Source organism: Chiloscyllium punctatum, unplaced genomic scaffold, assembly GCF_047496795.1.
Source record: "Chiloscyllium punctatum isolate Juve2018m unplaced genomic scaffold, sChiPun1.3 scaffold_532, whole genome shotgun sequence".
Classification (NCBI taxonomy): Eukaryota; Metazoa; Chordata; class Chondrichthyes; order Orectolobiformes; family Hemiscylliidae; genus Chiloscyllium; species Chiloscyllium punctatum.
In genome coordinates this window covers 1-17,500 of record NW_027310266.1, presented here as the reverse complement: position 1 = coordinate 17,500, position 17,500 = coordinate 1, and the positions used below count along the sequence as shown (strand labels likewise).

General features: G+C 56.9%; 1 protein-coding gene across 1 annotated transcript in view; it reads left to right on the top strand.

Annotated features, from left to right (window-relative positions):
* The window catches only part of LOC140473143 (uncharacterized), a 74,873-nt gene extending 57,415 nt beyond the window's left edge, over positions 1-17,458 (top strand). The window contains exons 4-5 of the mRNA XM_072567561.1: positions 13,168-13,311; positions 17,349-17,458. Coding sequence (XP_072423662.1) covers positions 13,168-13,311; positions 17,349-17,374 — 170 coding nt within the window. The 3' untranslated portion in view covers positions 17,375-17,458. The remainder of the gene's footprint in view (positions 1-13,167; positions 13,312-17,348) is intronic.
* Positions 17,459-17,500: the final 42 nt, after the last annotated feature.

The window sequence follows — 17,500 nt, the reverse complement described above, 5'->3', positions numbered from 1 at the left end:
TGTGTGTGTGTGTGTTGGGGACCCTGTTTACAGTGGGGGTCTGTGTGTGTGTGTGTGTGTGTGGGACCCTGTTTACAGTGGGGGTCTGTGTGAGTGTGTGTGTGTGTTGGGGACCCTGTTTACAGTGGGGGTCTGTGTGTGTGTGTGTGTTGGGGACCCTGTTTACAGTGGGGGTCTCTGTGTGTGTGTGTGTGTGTGTGTGTGTCAGGGACCCTGTTTACAGTGGGGGTCTCTGTGTGTGTGTGTGTGTGTGTGTGTGTGTGGGACCCTGTTTACAGTGGGGGTCTGTGTGTGTGTGTGTGTTGGGGACCCTGTTTACAGTGGGGGTCTCTGTGTGTGTGTGTGTGTGTCAGGGACCCTGTTTACAGTGGGGGTCTGTGTGTGTGTGTGTGTGTGTGTCAGGGACCCTGTTTACAGTGGGGGTCTGTGTGTGTGTGTGGGACCCTGTTTACAGTGGGGGTCTGTGTGAGTGTGTGTGTGTGTGTCAGGGACCCTGTTTACAGTGGGGGTCTGTGTGTGTGTGTGTGTGTGTGTGTGTCAGGGACCCTGTTTACAGTGGGCGTCTCTGTGTGTGTGTGTGTGTGTGTGTGTGTGTGTGTGTGTGGGACCCTGTTTACAGTGGGGGTCTGTGTGTGTGTGTTGGGGACCCTGTTTACAGTGGGGGTCTGTGTGTGTGTGTGTGTCGGGGACCCTGTTTACAGTGGGGGTCTGTGTGTGTGTGTGTGTGTGTGTGTCAGGGACCCTGTTTACAGTGGGGGTGTGTGTGTGTGTGTGTGTGTGTGGGACCCTGTTTACAGTGGGGGTCTGTGTGTGTGTGTGTGTGTGTGTCAGGGACCCTGTTTACAGTGGGGGTCTGTGTGTGTGTGTGGGACCCTGTTTACAGTGGGGGTCTGTGTGAGTGTGTGTGTGTGTGTCAGGGACCCTGTTTACAGTGGGGGTCTGTGTGTGTGTGTGTGTTGGGGACCCTGTTTACAGTGGGGGTCTGTGTGTGTGTGTGTGTTGGGGACCCTGTTTACAGTGGGGGTCTGTGTGTGTGTGTGTGTGTGTCAGGGACCCTGTTTACAGTGGGGGTCTGTGTGTGTGTGTGTGTGTGTGTGTCAGGGACCCTGTTTACAGTGGGGGTCTGTGTGTGTGTGTGTGTGTCGGGGACCCTGTTTACAGTGGGGGTCTGTGTGTGTGTCAGGGACCCTGTTTACAGTGGGCGGGTCTGTGTGTGTGTGTGTGTGTGTGGGACCCTGTTTACAGTGGGGGTCTGTGTGTGTGTGTGTGTGTGTGTGTCAGGGACCCTGTTTACAGTGGGGGTCTGTGTGTGTGTGTGTGTGTCAGGGACCCTGTTTACAGTGGGAGTCTGTGTGTGTGTGTGTCAGGGACCCTGTTTACAGTGGGGGTCTGTGTGTGTGTGTGTGTGTGTGTGTGTTGGGGACCCTGTTTACAGTGGGGGTCTGTGTGTGTGTGTGTGTTGGGGACCCTGTTTACAGTGGGAGTCTGTGTGTGTGTGTGTCAGGGACCCTGTTTACAGTGGGGGTCTGTGTGTGTGTGTGTGTGTGTGTCGGGGACCCTGTTTACAGTGGGGGTCTGTGTGTGTGTGTGTCAGGGACCCTGTTTACAGTGGGGGTCTGTGTGAGTGTGTGTGTGTGTCAGGGACCCTGTTTACAGTGGGGGTCTGTGTGTGTGTGTGTGTGTGTGTGTGTCGGGGACCCTGTTTACAGTGGGGGTCTCTGTGTGTGTGTGTGTGAGTGTGTGTGTGTCAGGGACCCTGTTTACAGTGGGGGTCTGTGTGTGTGTGTGTGTGTGTGTGTGAGTCGGGGACCCTGTTTACAGTGGGGGTCTGTGTGTGTGTGTGTGTCGGGGACCCTGTTTACAGTGGGGGTCTGTGTGTGTGTGTGTGTGTGTGTCGGGGACCCTGTTTACAGTGGGGGTCTGTGTGTGTGTGTGTGTGTGTGTGTGTCAGGGACCCTGTTTACAGTGGGGGTCTGTGTGTGTGTGTGTGTGTGTGTCAGGGACCCTGTTTACAGTGGGGGTCTGTGTGTGTGTGTGTGTGTCAGGGACCCTGTTTACAGTGGGGGTCTGTGTGTGTGTGTGTTGGGGACCCTGTTTACAGTGGGGGTCTGTGTGTGTGTGTGTGTGTGTGTGTCAGGGACCCTGTTTACAGTGGGGGTCTGTGTGTGTGTGTGTGTGTGTGTGTGTCGGGGACCCTGTTTACAGTCTGTGTGTGTGTGTCAGGGACCCTGTTTACAGTGGGGGTCTGTGTGTGTGTGTGTGTGTCAGGGACCCTCTTTACAGTGGGGGTCTGTGTGTGTGTGTGTGTGTGTGTGTTGGGGACCCTGTTTACAGTGGGGGTCTGTGTGTGTGTGTGTGTTGGGGACCCTGTTTACAGTGGGGGTCTGTGTGTGTGTGTGTGTGTGTGTCAGGGACCCTGTTTACAGTGGGGGTCTGTGTGTGTGTGTGTCAGGGACCCTGTTTACAGTGGGGGTCTGTGTGTGTGTGTGTGTGTGTCAGGGACCCTGTTTACAGTGGGGGTCTGTGTGTGTGTGTGTGTGTGTGTGTGTGTCAGGGACCCTGTTTACAGTGGGGGTCTGTGTGTGTGTATGTGTGTGTCAGGGACCCTGTTTACAGTGGGGGTCTGTGTGTGTGTGTGTGTCGGAGACCCTGTTTACAGTGGGGGTCTGTGTGTGTGTGTGTGTCAGGGACCCTGTTTACAGTGGGGGTCTGTGTGTGTGTGTGTGTGTGTGTCAGGGACCCTCTTTACAGTGGGGGTCTGTGTGTGTGTGTGTGTGTGTGTGTGTGTGTGTCAGGGACCCTGTTTACAGTGGGGGTCTGTGTGTGTGTGTGTCAGGGACCCTGTTTACAGTGGGGGTCTGTGTGTGTGTGTGTGTGTGTGTGTGTCAGGGACCCTGTTTACAGTGGGGGGTCTGTGTGTGTGTGTGTGTGTGTGTGTGTGTGTTGGGGACCCTGTTTACAGTGGGGGTCTGTGTGTGTGTGTGTGAGGGACCCTGTTTACAGTGGGGGGTCTGTGTGTGTGTGTGTGTGTCGGGGACCCTGTTTACAGTGGGGGGTCTGTGTGTGTGTGTGTGTGTGTGTGTGTGAGGGACCCTGTTTACAGTGGGGGTCTGTGTGTGTGTGTGTGTGTGTGTGTGTGTGTGTGTCAGGGACCCTGTTTACAGTGGGGGTCTGTGTGTGTGTGTGTGTGTGTCAGGGACCCTGTTTACAGTGGGGTTCTGTGTGTGTGTGTGTGTGTGTGTGTGTGTGTGTGTCAGGGACCCTGTTAACAGTGGGGGTCTGTGTGTGTGTGTGTGTGTGTCAGGGACCCTGTTTACAGTGGGGGGTCTGTGTGTGTGTGTGTGTGTGTGTGTGTCGGGGACCCTGTTTACAGTGGGGGTCTGTGTGTGTGTGTGTGTCAGGGACCCTGTTTACAGTGGGGGTCTGTCTGTGTGTGTGTGTGTGTGTCAGGGACCCTGTTTACAGTGGGGGTCTGTGTGAGTGTGTGTGTGTGTCAGGGACCCTGTTTACAGTGGGGGTCTGTGTGTGTGTGTGTGTGTGTGTCGGGGACCCTGTTTACAGTGGGGGTCTCTGTGTGTGTGTGTGAGTGTGTGTGTGTCAGGGACCCTGTTTACAGTGGGGGTCTGTGTGTGTGTGTGTGTTGGGGACCCTGTTTACAGTGGGGGTCTCTCTGTGTGTGTGTGTGTGTGTCAGGGACCCTGTTTACAGTGGGGGTCTGTGTGTGTGTGTGTGTGTTGGGGACCCTGTTTACAGTGGGGGTCTCTGTGTGTGTGTGTGTGTGTGTCAGGGACCCTGTTTACAGTGGGGGTCTGTGTGTGTGTGTGTGTGTGTGTGTGTGTTGGGGACCCTGTTTACAGTGGGGGTCTCTGTGTGTGTGTGTGAGTGTGTGTGTGTCAGGGACCCTGTTTACAGTGGGGGTATGTGTGTGTGTGTGTGTGTGTGTGTGTGTGTGTCAGGGACCCTGTTTACAGTGGGGGTCTGTGTGTGTGAGTGTGTTGGGGACCCTGTTTACAGTGGGGGTCTCTCTGTGTGTGTGTGTGTGTGTCAGGGACCCTGTTTACAGTGGGGGTCTGTGTGTGTGTGTGTGTGTGTGTCAGGGACCCTGTTTACAGTGGGGGTATGTGTGTGTGAGTGTGTGTGTGTGTGTGTGTGTCAGGGACCCTGTTTACAGTGGGGGTCTGTGTGTGTGTGTGTGTGTGTGTCAGGGACCCTGTTTACAGTGGGGGTCTGTGTGTGTGTGTGTGTGTGTGTGTCGGGGACCCTGTTTACAGTGGGGGTCTCTCTGTGTGTGTGTGTGAGTGTGTGTGTGTCAGGGACCCTGTTTACAGTGGGGGTCTGTGTGTGTGTGTGTGTGTGTGTGTGTGTGTGTTAGGGACCCTGTTTACAGTGGGGGTCTGTGTGTGTGTGTGTGTGTGTGTGTGTGTCAGGGACCCTGTTTACAGTGGGGGTCTGTGTGTGTGTGTGTGTCAGGGACCCTGTTTACAGTGGGGGTCTGTGTGTGTGTGTGTGTGTGTGTCAGGGACCCAGTTTACAGTGGGGGTCTGTGTGTGTGTCAGGGACCCTGTTTACAGTGGGGGTCTGTGTGTGTGTGTGTGTGTGTGTGTGTGTGTGTCAGGGACCCTGTTTAGAGTGGGGGCCTGTGTGTGTGTGTGTGTGTCAGGGACCCTGTTTACAGTGGGGGTCAGTGTGTGTGTGTGTGTGTGTGTGTCAGGCACCCTGTTTACAGTGGGGGTCTGTGTGTGTGTGTGTGTGTGTGTCAGGGACCCTGTTTACAGTGGGGGCCTGTGTGTGTGTGTGTGTGTGTGTGTCAGGGACCCTGTTTACAGTGGGGGTCTGTGTGTGTGTGTGTGTGTGTGTGTGTGTCAGGGACCCTGTTTACAGTGGGGGTCTGTGTGTGTGTGTGTGTGTGTGTGTGTGTGTGTCAGGGACCCTGTTTACAGTGGGGGTCAGTGTGTGTGTGTGTGTCAGGGACCCTGTTTACAGTGGGGGTCTGTGTGTGTGTGTGTGTGTGTGTGTCAGGGACCCTGTTTACAGTGGGGGTCTGTGTGTGTGTGTGTGTGTGTCAGGGACCCTGTTTACAGTGGGGGTCTGTGTGTGTGTGTGTGTGCCGGGGACCCTGTTTACAGTGGGGGTCTGTCTGTGTGTGTGTGTGTGTCAGGGACCCTGTTTACAGTGGGAGTCTGTGTGTGTGTGTGTCAGGGACCCTGTTTACAGTGGGGGTCTGTGTGTGTGTGTGTGTGTGTGTGTCAGGGACCCTGTTTACAGTGGGGGTCTGTGTGTGTGTGTGTGTGTCGGGGACCCTGTTTACAGTGGGGGTCTGTGTGTGTGTGTGTGTGTGTGTCGGGGACCCTGTTTACAGTGGGGGTCTGTGTGTGTGTGTGTCAGGGACCCTGTTTACAGTGGGGGTCTGTGTGTGTGTGTGTGTGTGTGTGTGTCAGGGACCCTGTTTACAGTGGGGGTCTGTGTGTGTGTGTGTGTGTGTGTGTCAGGGACCCTGTTCACAGTGGGGGTCTGTGTGTGTGTGTCGGGGACCCTGTTTACAGTGGGGGTCTGTGTGTGTGTGTGTGTGTCAGGGACCCTGTTTACAGTGGGGGTCTGTGTGTGTGTGTGTGTGTCAGGGACCCTGTTTACAGTGGGAGTCTGTGTGTGTGTGTGTCAGGGACCCTGTTCACAGTGGGGGTCTCTCTGTGTGTGTGTGTGTGTGTGTGTCAGGGACCCTGTTTACAGTGGGGGTCTGTGTGAGTGTGTGTGTGTCAGGGACCCTGTTTACAGTGGGGGTCTGTGTGTGTGTGTGTGTGAGTGTCGGGGACCCTGTTAACAGTGGGGGTCTGTGTGTGTGTGTGTGTGTGTGTGTGTCAGGGACCCTGTTTACAGTGGGGGTCTTTGTGTGTGTGTCGGGGACCCTGTTTACAGTGGGGGTCTGTGTGTGTGTGTGTGTCAGGGACCCTGTTTACAGTGGGGGTCTTTGTGTGTGTGTCAGGGACCCTGTTTACAGTGGGGGTCTGTGTGTGTGTGTGTGTGTGTGTCAGGGACCCTGTTTACAGTGGGAGTCTGTGTGTGTGTGTGTGTGTGTGTGTGTGTGTCAGGGACCCTGTTTACAGTGGGGGTCTGTGTGTGTGTGTGTGTGTGTGTCAGGGACCCTGTTTACAGTGGGGGTCTGTGTGTGTGTGTGTGTGTGTGTGTGTGTTTCAGGGACCCTGTTTACAGTGGGGGTCTGTGTGTGTGTGTGTGTCAGGGACCCTGTTTACAGTGGGGGTCTGTGTGTGTGTGTGTGTGTGTGTGTGTGTGTGTGTGTCAGGGACCCTGTTTACAGTGGGGGTCTGTGTGTGTATGTGTGTGTCAGGGACCCTGTTTACTGTGGGGGTCTGTGTGTGTGTGTGTGTGTGTCGGGGACCCTGTTTACAGTGGGGGTCTGTGTGTGTGTGTGTGTCTGTGTGTCAGGGACCCTGTTTACAGTGGGGGTCTGTGTGAGTGTGTGTGTGTGTCGGGGACCCTGTTTACAGTGGGGGTCTGTGTGTGTGTGTGTGTGTGTGTGTGTCTGGGACCCTGTTTACAGTGGGGGTCTGTGTGTGTGTATGTGTGTGTCGGGGACCCTGTTTACAGTGGGGGTCTGTGTGTGTGTGTGTGTGTGAGTGTGTCTGGGACCCTGTTTACAGTGGGGGTCTGTGTGAGTGTGTGTGTGTGTCGGGGACCCTGTTTACAGTGGGGGTCTGTGTGTGTGTGTGTGTGTGTGTGTGTGTATCTGGGACCCTGTTTACAGTGGGGGTCTGTGTGCGTGTGTGTGTGTGTGTGTCAGGGACCCTGTTTACAGTGGGCGGGTCTGTGTGTGTGTGTGTGTGTCGGGGACCCTGTTTACAGTGGGGGTCTGTGTGTGTGTGTGTGTGGGTGTCTGTGTGTGTGTGTGTGTCGGGGACCCTGTTTACAGTGGGGGTCTGTGTGTGTGTGTCAGGGACCCTGTTTACAGTGGGGGTCTGTGTGTGTGTGTGTGTATGTGTGTGTGTGTGTGTGTGTGTGGGTGTCTGTGTGTGTGTGTGTGTGTCGGGGACCCTGTTTACAGTGGGGGTCTGTGTGTGTGTGTCAGGGACCCTGTTTACAGTGGGGGTCTGTGTGTGTGTGTGTCAGGGACCCTGTTTACAGTGGGGGTCTGTGTGTGTGTGTGTGTATGTGTGTGTGTGTGTGTCTGTGTGTGTCTGTGTGTGTGTGTGTGTCGGGGACCCTGTTTACAGTGGGGGTCTGTGTGTGTGTGTGTGTGTGTGTCAGGGACCCTGTTTACAGTGGGCGGGTCTGTGTGTGTGTGTGTGTGTGTGTGTCGGGGACCCTGTTTACAGTGGGGTTCTGTGTGTGTGTGTGTGTGTGTGTGTCAGGGACCCTGTTTACAGTGGGGGTCTGTGTGTGTGTGTGTGTGTGTGTGTGTCAGGGACCCTGTTTACAGTGGGGGTCTGTGTGTGTGTGTGTGTGTGTGGGACCCTGTTTACAGTGGGGGTCTGTGTGAGTGTGTGTGTGTGTGTTGGGGACCCTGTTTACAGTGGGGGTCTGTGTGTGTGTGTGTGTGTGTGTTGGGGACCCTGTTTACAGTGGGCGGGTCTGTGTGTGTGTGTGTGTGTGTGGGACCCTGTTTACAGTGGGGGTCTGTGTGAGTGTGTGTGTGTGTTGGGGACCCTGTTTACAGTGGGGGTCTGTGTGTGTGTGTGTGTTGGGGACCCTGTTTACAGTGGGGGTCTCTGTGTGTGTGTGTGTGTGTGTGTGTGTGTCAGGGACCCTGTTTACAGTGGGGGTCTGTGTGTGTGTGTGTGTGTGTGTGGGACCCTGTTTACAGTGGGGGTCTGTGTGTGTGTGTGTGTTGGGGACCCTGTTTACAGTGGGGGTCTCTGTGTGTGTGTGTGTGTGTCAGGGACCCTGTTTACAGTGGGGGTCTGTGTGTGTGTGTGTGTGTGTGTGTGTGTGTCAGGGACCCTGTTTACAGTGGGGGTCTGTGTGTGTGTGTGGGACCCTGTTTACAGTGGGGGTCTGTGTGAGTGTGTGTGTGTGTGTCAGGGACCCTGTTTACAGTGGGGGTCTGTGTGTGTGTGTGTGTGTCAGGGACCCTGTTTACAGTGGGGGTCTCTGTGTGTGTGTGTGTGTGTGTGTGGGACCCTGTTTACAGTGGGGGTCTGTGTGTGTGTGTGTGTGTTGGGGACCCTGTTTACAGTGGGGGTCTGTGTGTGTGTGTGTGTGTGTGTGTCAGGGACCCTGTTTACAGTGGGGGTCTGTGTGTGTGTGTGTGTGTGTGGGACCCTGTTTACAGTGGGGGTCTGTGTGAGTGTGTGTGTGTGTGTCAGGGACCCTGTTTACAGTGGGGGTCTGTGTGTGTGTGTGTGTTGGGGACCCTGTTTACAGTGGGGGTCTGTGTGTGTGTGTGTGTGTGTCAGGGACCCTGTTTACAGTGGGGGTCTGTGTGTGTGTGTGTGTGTGTCAGGGACCCTGTTTACAGTGGGGGTCTGTGTGTGTGTGTGTGTGTCGGGGACCCTGTTTACAGTGGGAGTCTGTGTGTGTGTGTGTGTGTGTCTGTGTGTCAGGGACCCTGTTTACAGTGGGGGTCTGTGTGAGTGTGTGTGTGTGTCGGGGACCCTGTTTACAGTGGGGGTCTGTGTGTGTGTGTGTGTGTCGGGGACCCTGTTTACAGTGGGGGTCTGTGTGTGTGTGTGTGTGTCTGGGACCCTGTTTACAGTGGGGGTCTGTGTGTGTGTGTGTGTGTGTGTCAGGGACCTGTGTGTGTGTCAGGGACCCTGTTTACAGTGGGCGGATCTGTGTGTGTGTGTGTGTGTGTCGGGGACCCTGTTTACAGTGGGGGTCTGTGTGTGTGTGTGTGTGTGTCAGGGACCCTGTTTACAGTGGGGGTCTGTGTGTGTATGTGTGTGTGGGTGTCTGTGTGTGGGTGTCTGTGTGTGTGTGTGTGTCGGGGACCCTGTTTACAGTGGGGGTCTGTGTGTGTGTGTCAGGGACCCTGTTTACAGTGGGGGTCTGTGTGTGTGTGTGTGTGTGTGTGTGTGTGTGTCAGGGACCCTGTTTACAGTGGGGGTCTGTGTGTGTGTGTGTGTATGTGTGTGTGTGTGTGTGTGTCTGTGTGTGTGTGTGTGTCGGGGACCCTGTTTACAGTGGGGGTCTGTGTGTGTGTGTGTGTGTCAGGGACCCTGTTTACAGTGGGGGTCTGTGTGTGTGTGTGTGTGTGTGTGTGTTGGGGACCCTGTTTACAGTGGGGGTCTGTGTGTGTGTGTGTGTGTGTCAGGGACCCTGTTTACAGTGGGGGTCTGTGTGTGTGTGTGTGTGTGTCAGGGACCCTGTTTACAGTGGGCGGGTCCGTGTGTGTGTGTGTGTGTGTCGGGGACCCTGTTTACAGTGGGGTTCTGTGTGTGTGTGTGTGTGTCAGGGACCCTGTTTACAGTGGGGGTCTGTGTGTGTGTGTGTGTGTGTGTGTCAGGGACCCTGTTTACAGTGGGGGTCTGTGTGTGTGTGTGTGTGTGTGTGTGTGTGTGTGTCTGTGTGTGTGTGTGTGTCGGGGACCCTGTTTACAGTGGGGGTCTGTGTGTGTGTGTGTGTGTGTCAGGGACCCTGTTTACAGTGGGGGTCTGTGTGTGTGTGTGTGTGTGTGTGTGTTGGGGACCCTGTTTACAGTGGGGGTCTGTGTGTGTGTGTGTGTGTCGGGGACCCTGTTTACAGTGGGGGTCTGTGTGTGTGTCAGGGACCCTGTTTACAGTGGGGGTCTGTGTGTGTGTGTGTGTATGTGGGACCCTGTTTACAGTGGGGGTCTGTGTGTGTGTGTGTGTGTGTGTCAGGGACCCTGTTTACAGTGGGGGTCTGTGTGTGTGTGTGTGTGTGTCAGGGACCCTGTTTACAGTGGGAGTCTGTGTGTGTGTGTGTGTGTGTCTGTGTGTCAGGGACCCTGTTTACAGTGGGGGTCTGTGTGAGTGTGTGTGTGTGTCGGGGACCCTGTTTACAGTGGGGGTCTGTGTGTGTGTGTGTGTGTCGGGGACCCTGTTTACAGTGGGGGTCTGTGTGTGTGTGTGTGTGTCTGGGACCCTGTTTACAGTGGGGGTCTGTGTGTGTGTGTGTGTGTGTGTCAGGGACCTGTGTGTGTGTCAGGGACCCTGTTTACAGTGGGCGGATCTGTGTGTGTGTGTGTGTGTGTCGGGGACCCTGTTTACAGTGGGGGTCTGTGTGTGTGTGTGTGTGTGTCAGGGACCCTGTTTACAGTGGGGGTCTGTGTGTGTATGTGTGTGTGGGTGTCTGTGTGTGGGTGTCTGTGTGTGTGTGTGTGTCGGGGACCCTGTTTACAGTGGGGGTCTGTGTGTGTGTGTCAGGGACCCTGTTTACAGTGGGGGTCTGTGTGTGTGTGTGTGTGTGTGTGTGTGTGTGTGTGTCAGGGACCCTGTTTACAGTGGGGGTCTGTGTGTGTGTGTGTGTGTGTCTGTGTGTGTGTGTGTGTCGGGGACCCTGTTTACAGTGGGGGTCTGTGTGTGTGTGTGTGTGTCAGGGACCCTGTTTACAGTGGGGGTCTGTGTGTGTGTGTGTGTGTGTGTGTGTGTTGGGGACCCTGTTTACAGTGGGGGTCTGTGTGTGTGTGTGTGTGTGTCAGGGACCCTGTTTACAGTGGGGGTCTGTGTGTGTGTGTGTGTGTGTCAGGGACCCTGTTTACAGTGGGCGGGTCCGTGTGTGTGTGTGTGTGTGTGTCGGGGACCCTGTTTACAGTGGGGTTCTGTGTGTGTGTGTGTGTGTCAGGGACCCTGTTTACAGTGGGGGTCTGTGTGTGTGTGTGTGTGTGTGTGTCAGGGACCCTGTTTACAGTGGGGGTCTGTGTGTGTGTGTGTGTGTGTGTGTGTGTCTGTGTGTGTGTGTGTGTCGGGGACCCTGTTTACAGTGGGGGTCTGTGTGTGTGTGTGTGTGTGTCAGGGACCCTGTTTACAGTGGGGGTCTGTGTGTGTGTGTGTGTGTGTGTGTGTTGGGGACCCTGTTTACAGTGGGGGTCTGTGTGTGTGTGTGTGTGTGTCAGGGACCCTGTTTACAGTGGGGGTCTGTGTGTGTGTGTGTGTGTGTCAGGGACCCTGTTTACAGTGGGCGGGTCTGTGTGTGTGTGTGTGTGTCGGGGACCCTGTTTACAGTGGGGTTCTGTGTGTGTGTGTGTGTGTCAGGGACCCTGTTTACAGTGGGGGTCTGTGTGTGTGTGTGTGTGTGTGTGTCAGGGACCCTGTTTACAGTGGGGGTCTGTGTGTGTGTGTGTGTGTGTGTGTGTCAGGGACCCTGTTTACAGTGGGGGTCTGTGTGTGTGTGTGTGTCAGGGACCCTGTTTACAGTGGGGGTCTGTGTGTGTGTGTGTGTGTGTGTCAGGGACCCTGTTTACAGTGGGGGTCTGTGTGTGTGTGTGTGTGTCAGGGACCCTGTTTACTGTGGGGGTCTGTGTGTGTGTGTGTGTGTCAGGGACCCTGTTTACAGTGGGGGTCTGTGTGTGTGTGTGTGTGTCAGGGACCCTGTTTACAGTGGGGGTCTGTGTGTGTGTGTGTGTGTGTGTCAGGGACCCTGTTTACAGTGGGGGTCTGTGTGTGTGTGTGTGTGTCGGGGACCCTGTTTACAGTGGGGGTCTGTGTGTGTGTGTGTGTGTCAGGGACCCTGATTACAGTGGGGGTTGTGTGTGTGTGTGTGTGTCAGGGACCCTGTTTACAGTGGGGGTCTGTGTGTGTGTGTGTGTGTCAGGGACCCTGATTACAGTGGGAGTTGTGTGTGTGTGTGTGTGTCAGGGACCCTGTTTACAGTGGGGGTCTGTGTGTGTGAGTGTGTGTCAGGGACCCTGTTTACAGTGGGGGTCTCTGTGTGTGTGTGTGTGGGTGTGTGTCGGGGACCCTGTTTACAGTGGGGGTGTGTGTGTGTGTGTCAGGGACCCTGTTTACAGTGGGGGTCTGTGTGTGTGTGTGTGTGTGTCGGGGACCCTGTTTACAGTGGGGGTCTGTGTGTGTGTGTGTGTGTGTGTTTCGGGGACCCTGTTTACAGTGGGGGTCTGTGTGTGTGTGTGTGTGTCAGGGACCCTGTTTACAGTGGGGGTCTGTGTGTGTGTGTGTGTGTCAGGGACCCTGTTTACAGTGGGGGTCTGTGTGTGTGTGTGTGTGTGTGTCAGGGACCCTGTTTACAGTGGGGGTCTGTGTGTGTGTGTGTGTGTGTGTCGGGGACCCTGTTTACAGTGGGGGTCTGTGTGTGTGTGTGTGTGTCAGGGACCCTGATTACAGTGGGGGTTGTGTGTGTGTGTGTGTGTGTCAGGGACCCTGTTTACAGTGGGGGTCTGTGTGTGTGTGTGTGTGTCAGGGACCCTGATTACAGTGGGAGTTGTGTGTGTGTGTGTGTGTCAGGGACCCTGTTTACAGTGGGGGTCTGTGTGTGTGAGTGTGTGTCAGGGACCCTGTTTACAGTGGGGGTCTGTGTGTGTGTGTGTGTGTGTGTGTGTCAGGGACCCTGTTTACAGTGGGGGTCTGTGTGTGTGTGTCAGGGACCCTGTTTACAGTGGGGGTCTGTGTGTGTGTGTGTGTGTGTGTGTGTCAGGGACCCTGTTTACAGTGGGGGTCTGTGTGTGTGTGTGTGTGTGTGTTTCGGGGACCCTGTTTACAGTGGGGGTCTGTGTGTGTGTGTGTGTGTGTGTGTGTCGGGGACCCTGTTTACAGTGGGGGTCTGTGTGTGTGTGTGTGTGTGTGTGTTGGGGACCCTGTTTACAGTGGGGGTCTGTGTGTGTGTGTGTGTGTGTGTGTGTGTGTTGGGGACCCTGTTTACAGTGGGGGTCTGTGTGTGTGTGTGTTTGTGTGTGTCGGGGTCCCTGTTTACAGTGGGGGTCTGTGTGTGTGTGTGTGTGGGTGTGTGTGTGTGTGTGTCAGGGACCCTGTTTACAGTGGGGGTCTGTGTGTGTGGGTGTGTGTTGGGGACCCTGTTTACAGTGGGGGTCTGTGTGTGTGTGTGTTTGTGTGTGTCGGGGTCCCTGTTTACAGTGGGGGTCTGTGTGTGTGTCTGTGTGTGTGTGTGTTTGTGTGTGTCGGGGTCCCTGTTTACAGTGGGGGTCTGTGTGTGTGTGTGTGGGTGTGTGTGGGTGTGTGTCGGGGACCCTGTTCACTAACCTTGCTGTGTTCCGGGGTTCCCCCCTGTCTCTCTCCCCCCCAGAGATATCGGAATGTTTCCGAGAGTTTGACACAGACCAGGATGGGTTGATCAGTTACAAGGCCCTGGGCGAGTGTATGAGGACAATGGGCTACATGCCGACAGAGATGGAGCTGCTGGAGACCAGTCAGCAAATTAAAATGAGGCGTAAGTGACTCCCTCTACCCCCCGGGGTCAGTCAGACTTCCTCTACACCCCCCCCCCCCCGGGGTCAGTCAGACTCCCTCTACACCCCCCCCCCCGGGGGTCAGTCAGACTTCCTTTATACCCCCCCCCCCCCCCCCGGGGTCAGTGAGACTCCCTCTACACCCCCCCCCGGGGTCAGTGAGACTCCCTCTACACCCCCCCCCGGGGTCAGTGAGACTCCCTCTACACCCCCCGGGGTCAGTGAGACACTCTCTACACCCCCTCCAACCCCCCGGGTCAGTGAGACTCCCTCTACACCCCCCGGGGTCAGTGAGACTCCCTCTACACCCCCTCCAACCCCCCGGGTCAGTGAGACTTCCTCTACACCCCCTGGGGTCCGTCAGACTCCCTCTACACCCCCCCCCCCCCCGGGGTCAGACAGACTCCCTCTACACCCCCCCCCCCCCCCCCGGGGTCAGTCAGACTTCCTCTACACCCCCCTCCCCCCCCCCGGGGTCAGTGAAACTCCCTCTAAACCCCCCGGGGTCAGTCAGACTCCCTCTACACCCCCCTCCCCCCCCGGGGTCAGTCAGACTCCCTCTACACCCCCACCCCCAAGGTCAGTGAGGCTCCCTCTACCCCCCCCCTCCCCCCGGGGTCAGTGAGACTCTCTCTACACCCCCACCCCCAGGGTCAGTGAGACTCCCACTACACCCCCCCCCCCCCCCCCCCCCGGGGTCAGTGAGACTCCCTCTACACCCCCCCGGGGTCAGTGAGACTCCCTCTACACCCCCCCGGGGTCAGTCAGACTCCCTCTACAGCTCCCGGGGTCAGTCAGACTCCCTCTACAGCCCCCGGGGTCAGTCAGACTTCCTCTACACCCCCCGGGGTCAGTGACACTCCCACTACACCCCCCCCCCGGGTGTATAACACTCCCTCTACACCCCCCCCCCCCGGGTGTATAACACTCCCTCTACACTCCCCCACCCGGGTCAGTGACACTCCTTCTACACCCCTCCCCCCCCTGGGTCAGTGACACTCCCTCTACACCCCCCCCCCCCGGGTCAGTAACACTCCCTCTACACCCCTCCCCCCCCGGGTCAGTAACACTCCCTCCACACACCTCCCCCTCCCCCCAGCCCCCATCACTGACCTCGTCACACACTCCTGGGTCAGTAAAACTGTGGGTATTACTCTGACCCAGGGGGTAACTGTGGGGGGTATTACCCTGACCCAGGGGGTATTACCCTGACCCACGGAGTAACTGTGGGCGTTTACCCTGACCTAGGGGGTAACTGTGGGGGGTATTACCCTGACCCAGGGGGTAACTGTGGGGGTATTACTCTGACCCAGGGGGTAACTGTGGGGGTATTACTCTGACCCAGGGGGTAACTGTGGGGGGTATTACCCTGACCCAGGGGGTATTACCCTGACCCACGGAGTAACTGTGGGCGTTTACCCTGACCTAGGGGGTAACTGTGGGGGGTATTACCCTGACCCAGGGGGTAACTGTGGGGGTATTACTCTGACTCAGGGGGTAACTGTGGGGGGTATTACCCTGACCCAGGGGGTAACTGTGGGGTTATTACTCTGACCCAGGGGGTAACTGTGGGGTTAACCTGACCCAGGGGGTAACTGTGGATTTACCCTGACCCAGGGGGTAACTGTGGGGGGGAGGGTATTACCCTGACCCAGGGGGTAACTGTGTGGGGGGTATTACCCTGACCCAGGGGGTAACTGTGGGGGGGTATTACCCTGACCCAGGGGGTAACTGTGTGGGGGGTATTACCCTGACCCAGGGGGTAACTGTGGGGGGTCCTTACCCTGACCCAGGGGGTAACTGTGGGGGGTATTACTCTGACTCAGGGGGTAACTGTGTGGGGGGTATTACCCTGACCCAGGGGGTAACTGTGTGGGGGGATTCCCCTGACCCAGGGGTAACTGTGTGGGGGGTATTACCCTGACCCAGGGGGTAACTGTGTGGGGGGTATTACCCTGACCCAGGGGGTAACTGTGTGGGGGGTATTACCCTGACCCAGGGGGTAACTGTGTGGGGGGTATTACCCTGACCCAGGGGGTAACTGTGTGGGGGGTATTACCCTGACCCAGGGGGTAACTGTGTGGGGGTATTACCCTGACCCAGGGGGTAACTGTGTGGGGGTATTACCCTGACCCAGGGGGTTACTGTGGGGGTATTACCCTGACCCAGGGGGTAACAGTGGGGTATTACCCTGACCCAGGGGGTAACTGTGTGGGGGTATTACCCTGACCCAGGGGTAACTGTGTGGGGGGTATTACCCTGACCCAGGGGGTAACTGTGTGGGGGGTATTACCCTGACCCAGGGGGTAACTGTGTGGGGGGTATTACCCTGACCCAGGGGGTAACTGTGTGGGGGGTATTACCCTGACCCAGGGGGTAACTGTGTGGGGGTATTACCCTGACCCAGGGGGTAACTGTGTGGGGGGATTACCCTGACCCAGGGGGTTACTGTGTGGGGGTATTACCCTGACCCAGGGGGTAACTGTGGGGGGGTATTACCCTGACCCAGGGGGTTACTGTGTGGGGGTATTACCCTGACCCAGGGGGTAACTGTGTGGGGGGATTACCCTGACCCAGGGGGTTACTGTGTGGGGGGTATTACCCTGACCCAGGGGGTAACTGTGTGGGGGGTATTACTCTGACCCAGGGGGTAACTGTGGGGTTAACCTGACCCAGGGGGTAACTGTGGATTTACCCTGACCCAGGGGGTAACTGTGGGGGGGAGGGTATTACCCTGACCCAGGGGGTAACTGTGTGGGGGGTATTACCCTGACCCAGGGGGTAACTGTGGGGGGGGGTATTACCCTGACCCAGGGGGTAACTGTGTGGGGGGTATTACCCTGACCCAGGGGGTAACTGTGGGGGGTATTACCCTGACCCAGGGGGTAACTGTGGGGGGTATTAACCTGACCCAGGGGGGTAACTGTGTGGGGGGTATTACCCTGACCCAGGGGGTAACTGTGTGGGGGGTATTACCCTGACCCAGGGGGTAACTGTGGGGGGGTATTACCCTGACCCAGGGGGTAACTGTGGGGGGGTATTACCCTGACCCAGGGGGGTAACTGTGTGGGGGGTATTACCCTGACCCAGGGGGTAACTGTGTGGGGGGTATTACCCTGACCCAGGGGGTAACTGTGGGGGTATTACCCTGACCCAGGGGGTAACTGTGTGGGTGTATTACCCTGACCCAGGGGGTAACTGTGTGGGGGGTATTACCCTGACCCAGGGGGTAACTGTGTGGGGGTATTACCCTGACCCAGGGGGTAACTGTGTGGGGGGTATTACCCTGACCCAGGGGGTAACTGTGTGGGGGTATTACCCTGACCCAGGGGGTAACTGTGTGGGGGTATTACCCTGACCCAGGGGGTAACTGTGTGGGGGGTATTACCCTGACCCAGGGGGTAACTGTGTGGGGGGTATTACCCTGACCCAGGGGGTAACTGTGTGGGGGGTATTACCCTGACCCAGGGGGTAACTGTGTGGGGGTATTACCCTGACCCAGGGGGTAACTGTGTGGGGGGTATTACCCTGACCCAGGGGGTAACTGTGTGGGGGGTATTACCCTGACCCAGGGGGTAACTGTGGGGGGGGTATTACCCTGACCCAGGGGGTAACTGTGTGGGGGGTATTACCCTGACCCAGGGGGTAACTGTGTGGGGGGTATTACCCTGACCCAGGGGGTAACTGTGTGGGGGGGTATTACCCTGACCCAGGGGGTAACTGTGTGGGGGGTATTACCCTGACCCAGGGGGTAACTGTGTGGGGGGTATTACCCTGACCCAGGGGGTAACTGTGTGGTGGTATTACCCTGACCCAGGGGTTACTGTGTGGGGGTATTACCGCTGACCCAGGGGGGTGACTGTGTGGGGGTATTACCCTGACTCCAGGGGGTACTGTGTGGGGGTATTACCCTGACCGCAGGGGGTAACTGTGGGGGGTATTACCCTGACCCAGGGGGTAACTGTGTGGGGGTATTACCCTGACCCAGGGGGTAACTGTGTGGGGGTCTGTTTTCCAGTTGGTGGCTGGGTGTCTTCTCGATGACTTTGTGGAGCTGATGACCCCCAGTTGTTGCAGGAAACCGCTCAGATGGTGGGTGTGCGAGAGCTGAAGTTCGCCTTCCGGGAGGTGAGTATAATCTGGAGGAACTCTCCCACACTCCTCCTCCGC